Source organism: Daktulosphaira vitifoliae, unplaced genomic scaffold, assembly GCF_025091365.1.
Source record: "Daktulosphaira vitifoliae isolate Bord-2020 unplaced genomic scaffold, ASM2509136v1 Scaffold_4, whole genome shotgun sequence".
NCBI lineage: Eukaryota > Metazoa > Arthropoda > Insecta > Hemiptera > Phylloxeridae > Daktulosphaira > Daktulosphaira vitifoliae.
Window position 1 is genome coordinate 24,912,532 of NW_026099575.1, and position 9,876 is coordinate 24,922,407.

Sequence of the window (9,876 nt, forward strand, 5' to 3'; positions counted from 1 at the left end):
GCCCATGACTCTAAATTTCTTAAAAAAAAATTTTTCTTCTATAACTAAGGACCACCCTTATATACAGGGTGATCGAAATCTGGTAAGATACTTATTTTCTCAGAAACTATTGATTATTTAAAATTTTTGTAAAAACAAAAATTATTAAGTTTATAAAACTCTACAATAATATGAAGTTAAATACATTTTTTTTTTTATTCCTTTAGGAATAAAAATGTTTATTTATAATTTTTTTAAATGGGAACCACTATTTTTGATTTGATAATATGATAGGAAAAAAAATTTTAAACAATTTTGTTCTTATAATTTTTTTTCTCCGAACGTTTACATTTACGTTTTATAATTGTTTAAAGATTTTGATTTCCAGAAAAAATATTGTCATTTATTACGTTTCATAACCTTTCATAACTTGATCAATAAAATTTGGCTTATGCAACAGTAAATAAAAATAATGACTTCTGTAATTAATACAGTAAAATGAAAATAGAAATTTGGCCTAAAATCACTTAAGGTTAACAAGCTTGTAATCGGATAAAAAAAATTAGAAGAACAAAATTGTTTGTAATTTTTTTTTCTATCATATTATAAAGTTAAAAATAGGAGTTCCCATTTAAGAAAATTATAAATAAGGGTTTTTATCCTTGAAGGGACGAAAAAAATAATGGTTTGACTACATATTATTGTAGAGTTTTTTGAACTTGATATTTTTTCTCTATAATAAAATTAAAAATTCTCAATATTTTCTGAGAAAATGAGTGTCTTACGAGATTTCAATCACTCTGTATATATTCTTGATATATTTCCTACGGTTCTTAATTTGTATCAAATATATTAAATAGGTTAAATTGATAAATATGGTAAAAAGGTTATAAAATGTTATAAAATGTTTAACTTTTTGAAAAATTTTGAAAAATTTATATTTTATAAATCTAAAATATTACATTTGGCAATTGTAAAACATAAGAATGTTGTTAAAATTTATTGGAATGATATGGTTTTCGAATATCACTGTTCATACAGCAGAAAATGATAACATTTTTTCAAAGGTAAATGTTTGTACAAAATAATACGGATTCTATACATTAATTTTATAGATTAATTAATTTTATTAATTTTAATTTTATAATCCACTATAAATTCTGGATTAACAATCATTACAATAAAATTAATTAATAAATGATTTTATTAGATTATTATACATAGGCGTAAATTGAGTTTAGCCTCTCCAAAATTGCAAATAAATTACATTTATTATTATATAAAAAAACAATTAGGAAGGGGAAATTCAATATGATGAGCCATTCAAAAGTTTTTATTCAAATTGCGCCTATGTTACTATAGATAATAAAATTCATATTGAGACGATAACTTTTAAATATTATAATTGTTTTAATAAAAAAATGATTATTTATTAAATTGATAGTTTTGAAATAAATGTATACAGCAATCATTTTTATATAACAAATTGGAAATGAAATTAAAGAACATTTATTATGTGCCTAACGTTTGAGTAAACTCAAGAATGTTTTCTTATTAAATCTTTACTTACTCTAAAAAGAAAATACAAAAAATTTACTAAACAATATTACTATCACAAATCAATTAAATTTATTTTTAACCATTGTAACTATTTCAAAATAATTTGATGGACTTCAACGTATATAATTAGTATGAAAATAATTCTATTCATTTTTATTCGAGTGGGTAAATATTCAATGCCAAAGTTTCAATAAACGTTATGTATTGTTAGAATGGTCTAAATCATTTTGTTTCATGCAGTTAAATGAAACCAATACCTAATCTTTTGGTCATCGCAAAGGATCTTAAATATTGTTATACATGGTTTTTTAAATTGAACTATTAACTTGAATTTTACCTCATTAACTTGTTAAAATTCATAAATTTTCAAGAGTTAATAACATTAATATTTAATTTAATTGGTTCTAATTTCATCATATAAATTTTATAGTGTTTTAAGTGTTTAACTCATCCAATGACTAATAATGATGACTTGAGATATTCTGATTCATTATGGGTAAGAATAATTTTTAAATGCACATATTTAATACAATTCCAATTATGATTTAATTATCTAAATTTATTTAAATATATGAAAATTAACATTATTCATGTTAATCAAATAATAAGTAATTTTTGTATTTTTAAAGGGAAATTCAAATAAAACAGATCCTACTAAAGACGTAAGATAAACAAATTTTAGTTAACAGTTTTTTTTAACAAATTAATCAAATTTATCAAGCTACACATATTTTAAGATAAGATGTCTGTCAAATTTAAATAAAATAATTAAAAAAATAAGTTACTTTTTGCTAAATTTAATAAATGATAAATGTGAAAAGTAAATTGTTACTATAAACTATAAATGATACTTCAATCAAATTATATATATTTTTATTGATAATTTAGATATTTGATAATATTTTCGAGATGTTTGACTATTTGTGAGCAAATATACAATTGAAAAAGTATACAATTGAATTCGTTTTGAATATTTTCTTTTTTAAACTAAGTGTGTCTTTTGAAAGTAGTAAGGTGGAATTTTAGCTTCGATGCAAAGCTGAAAAGGTATTAATTTTACTATGATGTGTTTATTTTTTTTATTTTTTTGTGTCTGTCACTACTTTTTCTCAGCACTCACTGGACCGATTTTTTTCAACAATATGTCAAAAGATCACAAATCGTATCTAATTGAAGACATTACCCTTAAAAGTTAAAAAATTTTCCCTCGTTCCCCGCAAATTGGGGAAATCTCCAAAAAAATTACAATTTTAAAAATAGGTAAATTTTGTCAATTTTTTTACTTTTTTTCTTAAAACTTCCATAACTTTTTCAAAAATCTACAAATCAACATAATTTTTTTTTATACTAAAACCTTAGATATTTCCTTTTTATTTTATATCATTTTTTTGAAAATTTAACACTTAAACTGCTCACTGGGGGGAATTTAAAATAGCAACTTTTTTACAAAAACTCACTTTTTCAAATTAATTTTTGAAAATGTTCCGGAGCGACGAAAGCGACAAACAGTTGCCGAGTCGGTAACACTTGTGTCTTTTACGCTTAGGGAGCGAGATTCGTATCATCCGACCGTGGAAATTAACATTTTGCATTTTTTTTGAGTTAGAAAAATTTTTCAAATCATTTGATTTTTATCTCATTTAGATTCAATAACTTCAACAAATATCAAGGATCCCATCACTATAGTCTACCCTCATGAGAAGAAATTTCTTATTCAAGTTAATATTATTTTACTGTGTGGTTTTTTTGTTGCTACGATTCATTTTGCCAACCCCCACTCGACCTACTTTTTTCAACAATGCGTCAAATGATTACAATTTGTATTTAGTTGAAGATATTACCCTTAAAAAATTCCTTATTCAAATAAAAAGTAGCTTAACTATATTTTTTCATACAAACAATTAAAATCATTAATTTCTAATATTCTTAAAGTATTTATTGTCGAATTAGATTTAATATGATAAAAGTATTCAACTACAAAAGTAAATAATTTTACTTTGTAATTTATTAATTTTTTAACTCTATTTGTTTATGTTTCTACCAGTCTATAATATTCCAAATGTGTTTTGTAATATGCTAAATTAAAAAAAATCAAAATTTTCTGATAATTGTACTGTAAATAGTAATTATAAAATTTTCTGATTGCATATTAATCTTAACAATTTCATTTTTTTTTATTTAATAATGTCAATTTCAAACTTGAAAGTTGAACTAAAAATTATGGTAACAAATTCATTTTTTTTTTATTAAAACATTCACTTTAAAGGACAAAAAAAAGTAGGTTCAAAATGATTACTTTTAACATATTAAAAATCAAAATCAATAATAATTTGAAAACAATTAATTTTAAAAATTATATACAGTAGAACTCCAATTATCCGAACTCCGATCATCCGAATCGCCGATTATCCGAATCACTTTCAGAAAAAATCAGAAAAAAATTTGTCCAAAGTCCGCGGCGTCAGTGTAGGCACAACACGTGGTAAGAGTTCCCACTCCAGTTCCGGCGCATTGCAGTCACCTGTCATTGTTTATTTTGATTAGTCAGTGAATGGGTCCCGGTCCCCATTAATTCGGATAATTGGAGTTCTACTGTAATTTATAATTAAAAGAATTACTAATCTGGGTATAATTAAGGAAATAGAAGTTGATCCTGCTTTTGTAATTATCTATCAATTTTTTAGAATTAAACACCATCTACAGATTTGCATCGAAGCGTTTCTTATGATAGTGATTTTAATCGCTGTCAGATTAAAACTATACTGGGTCTAATTATGCAACGTCCCCACTAGGCCGCAACCCCTCTGTGCTGGGTTTTTAAAATTCACTGGCTCTAAAAAAAACGAAATGACATCACTGCTTTAAACCAAATAATTTAAACATATCATACCCTAAAATTCTTTTAATTTTAATAATTCAAATACTATTTAATATAAATTAATGAACTGTTATTTTTTGTCAATATGTATATTAAAACTATAAAAATTCCAACTAAAATATATAATTAATATGTTAATTTATAGAATATTATATTAATTAGAATATTCACAGATATATTTTGTAAAATTTATAAATGGTATATATGAAAAAGGAAACTTATTTTATTTTTCAGACAATATCTAAGAAAATAACAAGTGTAGAAGTCAGATATTTATACTGTTACACTAAAGAAGCAGGTGGAAATTTTGTAGGTTTTTATAAAATTCTCGACAATGGTCATTACTTTCAACCACTTTATTCAAAAAATCGAATTGAAAAAAGTGATAACGATGATTTACAATCAATGCGAACATCTAACCATTCCATAGAGTGTAAGAAGTTGACAATTCCAATTTATGAAATGCACGAAGAAATTACAAAAGATGGAAATGATTTTTTTAAAGCTCTATCTCTAATTAGAGATGGTACACAAAATAATCATAGTATATACAGGGAATTGATATATAAGGTTACATATTTATTTATTGATAACTTACATTAATTATACTCCATGATGATTTGACAAATTAAAATTTTTTTTTTTACACTAGGAATATAAAAAAAATTAAAATTAATTTTTTTAAATTTTAAGTAGCTATTTTTAGCTCTTTTTTCTTACAATTAATTTTAATTGGTCGATGATAACTTTAGATTAAGTACTCATTATGTTACAAGTGTTTTAATACATCCACTCGCAAGACGGCTGGTTCGAGTGCATAATCAAATAGTTTGTCCAAAATCCAGACTCTTCACGCCCTTTTCGCCACCACTAGAGTGTTTTCTGTGTAGTGAATGACATGCACGGGCGGTGGCAGCGTAACTCGTAATACCGCTTTGGGTGGTTTCAGATTTAATTTTGTTTTATGTTTTTTTTCATCTCTGATTAGCGTAATGTGGGCCGCCCTGGAACTGCTGTAAGTCGTTACTTGAGGGGCAATAGGTACAGCTTATACTGGTAAACTTAACCCAACTCAATACTGCTGTATTTCCATTAATATACTCTGTATTAAAATGCTCAATAAGTACTTATTCTAAAGTGTTATTCTAAGACCCATTAAAATATTTAGTAAGAAAAAAGTTAAAAATAGCTTGCTTAAACTTTCAAAAAAAATTACAAAAAATGTATGTTTACTTTTTCTATATTAAAGACAAATAATAAAAATATGGTTTTTTACATAGTACAAAACTGTAAAAATTATACTTATGAAAAAAAGTATTGCAAACAAATTTATTGAATCAAAAATTATTAGATTTGTTAAAACCTGATGGGACATTCTGTTGTTAGCCACAGATATTTGGGTCGCGGCACAGTGTGGATGTGGCATAGTTGGTACATGTATACCTGACAGTGAATTACTATCATAAAAAAAGCTTTGATGCAACTCTGTGGGTAGTATTTAATTTTAAGAAATTGATGGATTAATCCAAAAGCAACATCAATTCCTATTTCATTAATTATATCCTTATTAATCTTTGATTTATAAGTGTAATATATGAATAAATACTTTTTATATTAATTAAATTTAGTATGAAATTGATATTCAATAATTTAATGCTGTAATTTTTTCGGAGAAACTATAAAAAGTATAATTTGCTGAAGTAATATTTCTTTACTTCTATGACAAATACGTATAAAAATAAAATGGGCTTGATGCAATACTTTTCCAAATATTGTTTTTGTTGCTTATGAGAATGATTCCACTGGTCTGTTTGAAATTATAATGGAATTTTCATCAGAGACCAGAATATATTTTCGTAAACCCATTTTTCGCCGATTTTAAATTTTCAGTTAAAATTTTTTCAAAACAAAATTTTTGAGATTATTACTAATTAGTAAAAAACAAGTAATTACACAAAAAAAAAATTTAAAAGAAAAAACAAAATTATTTTCAAAATATTATTGATGTTCAATATCTTAAAAATAATCTTTGAAAAACGCCATTTTTAATCTATTTTTTAAGTCGATCTTCAAAATTTTAATGAGAACCATTTTAAAATTATTTTATACATTAAAATAGGAATTTTGTGAAGATTTGAGATTTAAAAAAAAAATGTTATTGGTAGCTCAACGTGTTTTTAGGATTTTGACTAAAAACACTCCAAAAAACAATAAACTGCCTCTGTTATTCAATTATTGGTCAAATATTATGATTAGTATATCAAAATAGTTTGATTTGTACTGCAGAATACGAATTTTTTAGTTTCAACATTTTAAAGCAAAAATTGATAACGTGAATATTATAATTAACGTCATTATATGGTACATTTCTAGTAAGTCTCAAGTAAGATTAAATTTTTTTTTTATAAAGTTTGGCTGATATTTATGTATATTATAAGTAGAACAATATAAAAATCGGCGAAAAATGGGTTTACGAAAATATATTCTGGTCTCTGATGAAAATTATATTATAATTTCAAATACACCAGTGGAATCATTCTCATAAGCAACAAAAACAATAATTGGAAAAGTATTGCATCAAGCCCATTTTATTTTTATACGTATTTGTCATAGAAGTAAAGAAATATTACTTCAGCAAATTATACTTTTTATAGTTTCTCCGAAAAAATTACAGCATTAAATTATTGAATATCAATTTCATACTAAATTTAATTAATATAAAAAGAATTTATTCATATATTACACTCATAAATCAAAGATATATTAATAAGAATATAAATAAGGAAATAGGAGATCATGTAGCTTTTGGAATAATCCACTAATTTTTTTAAATTAAACACTATTTAAACACAAATCTACAGATTTGCATCGAAACGTTTTTTTATGATAGTGATTTTAATCACTGTCAAATATCATTATACTTGACTTAAGTATGCCACGTCCCCACTGTGCCGAGACTGTGCTGGGTTTTTTTTTATATTCTGATTAAAAATTATATGATTTATAAGTGTAATATATAAATTAAATGTATAAAGAGAAATAATTTTATTTAAAAAAAAAGGATTTTGAAAGAAAGAGGTATACAAATAGTACATATCATAAAAAATTGCAGTGATACATATATTTTTAAAAAAGTTATAGCATTATAAAATTAAAAATGTAAAATATAAAATCGAGAATTTTAACACAAAAATAGCATTTGGTAGCCATTTTCACCGTGAAGACAAAATAAAGTACAACATTTTTTTTTCCATAATAAAGTACATTACATGAGCTTTAATTTAAAATATGTATGTGTGTCAGACTTTCCGGAACACTTTCAAAAGTGAAGTTGAAAAAGTTAATTTTTATGAAAAAGTTGTCATTTTGAATCCCCCCTTATGTGCAGGTAAAGGTTTAAATTTATAAAATAAATATACCAATGATAGGTAAATACAAAAAAATTATATTGATTTGGTCATTTTTAAAAAAGTTATGGCAGTTTTAAAAAAAAAATTTCGAAAATTAGTGATTTTTATATTTGTAATTTTTTGGAGATTTACTCCATTTACGGGGAACGATGGAAATTTTTTCAATTTTTGAGGGTAATGTCTTCAACTAGATACAATTTTTGATGTTTTCTTGTATCGTTGAAAAAACGTGGTTCAGTGAGAGCTAAGAAAAGTGGTAAAAGGCACAAAAAAATAATAAATAAATAAAAAAAAACACATCATAGTAAAACTAATACCTTATCAGCTTCGCATCGAAGCTAAAAAAAAACAAATCATAGTAAAATATACTAATATGTCACAAAAATATTATTTTGAGATTTTTAATAATTTGTATATTGGAGGATGTTTTTTATCATGAGCCGAAAAACTATGAATCTCTTTGGGAAGATTTGTTTTTTTATACTTCAAAAATATCAATTTTCATAAAACATTAAAATTTTTAATTTATTTTTTGCTTTTTAAAAAATACTAAAAGTAACCTTTTTTATCATCTTATTATTGGCATAGCATATCAGCTTTTGGATAATATCAGAAGATATATATATATTTTATGCTAAACACAATCATCTATTATATCTATGTTTTAGGAAGTAATAAATAATAATAGTTTGGTTGAAATACTAAAAGGCGAAGACAATTTAAAAAAGTATTTACAGAAGAGAAAAATAAAAAAAAATGGTACAGTATAAATTATTTTTAAAATCATTTATACACAGTTTTTATCTTAGAAATAATAATAGAAAATGGGAAGGAGCTAGGCATTTTACCAGGATACTGACCAAGGAGAGAAGCACTGATCTTATAGTTGGTTAAGGTTTACAAAAATACCTAATTTACGGACATTATAAAATACAAAAGAACTTAAGACCGTTAGAAATTTTATGAAAAGTAAAAATTGTTTTATCATCACTTTTGAAATAAGATAATTATTAATTTTCAGGTGTATTATCGGGCGTTATTGAGATATTTGCAGCCGTTTATTTGATTAAAATGTGTATTTATATTTACATAGATGCAAGTAATATGTGGTTTTTTTTCCATGAAGACTGGCCAAATTACAATTCTATTGATTTCAGTCAACTTAATTGTTTGTATTTCGCTATAAAGAAATCTCAAATTTACATTGTTAATGACGTTTATGATATTAATCAAGAAAATTTGTAATTATATTTATTTTTTAAAAAATCGTAAAAGATTTGTTAAAACTCATAATTTTTTAATTTTCATTAATAAATTGCATACAAAATTTTCAAATGATTTTTATTGAACTAAAATTCAGGTTTCAATGAGCAATGTATAATTGTATTATTGTGTTATTCATAATTATACAACTTTATTTAATTATAACTTTCATGAGAAAATCATGAACTCACGTAGTATCAACATTTTATACATTTAAATTTGTATATTTTAACAAATAATTATAATAGATAGCATATTGTCAATAAAAAGTCAATGAGGCAATTAGACATTATTAGATAATAGTCTAGGGCTTTGGTCTTTCAACCAGCTTACGTCCCCCAACGCTAGTTGGACTTAATTTGTCTGGTGTTAATCTAAGCCAATATGTCCTATAGTTGCTCCAATACATCAGGCGTCGCATCCACAACAGCTCAGCGTACACGACAACATTTCCTAGCAGCACTTGCCGCTGCCTCAAATTCTAATGTTGTGTTAATGCAGAATCCGTATTTTTGTTATGTCCCATCCAAATGTGTTGCTGGGTTTCTACGTCTCCATATCATCCACGAAAGCTTAAATTGACACTTGCTCTAAGAAAACAATTATAGTGGTTGAGTAAGCAAGGCGAGATAAGCGAATTACATCGACTTTAATCTTGTGTTGGAACTCGCAAGCAGAGCTACGAACCGAATTGATGTGAAGCTGAGAAAGTATTTTTAATTTATTGAGATATTGTTTTTAAAAATATTTTAATTCGACTACTATAAGTACTGAATACTAAATAAA

At 24.7% G+C, this 9,876-nt stretch overlaps 1 protein-coding gene across 1 annotated transcript; it reads left to right on the forward strand.

Moving 5' to 3' along the window:
* The first annotated feature begins 885 nt into the window (after nucleotides 1-885).
* On the forward strand, nucleotides 886-9,144 carry LOC126904265 (uncharacterized). The gene is made up of 6 exons (XM_050683155.1): nucleotides 886-1,046; nucleotides 1,970-2,035; nucleotides 2,169-2,201; nucleotides 4,652-4,987; nucleotides 8,496-8,586; nucleotides 8,849-9,144. Exons 1-6 carry the CDS (start codon nucleotides 966-968, stop codon nucleotides 9,070-9,072), a joined length of 831 nt encoding a protein of 276 aa, XP_050539112.1. The 5' UTR covers nucleotides 886-965; the 3' UTR covers nucleotides 9,073-9,144.
* Nucleotides 9,145-9,876: the final 732 nt, after the last annotated feature.

Coding starts and splice junctions, on each gene's coding strand:
- LOC126904265 (XM_050683155.1), top strand. CDS start 966: ATGTTGTTAAAATTTATTGGAATGATATGGTTTTCGAATATCACTGTT. Junction 4,988..8,495: donor ACAGGGAATTGATATATAAG/GTTACATATTTA, acceptor TCTATGTTTTAG/GAAGTAATAAATAATAATAG. Junction 8,587..8,848: donor GAGAAAAATAAAAAAAAATG/GTACAGTATAAA, acceptor ATTAATTTTCAG/GTGTATTATCGGGCGTTATT.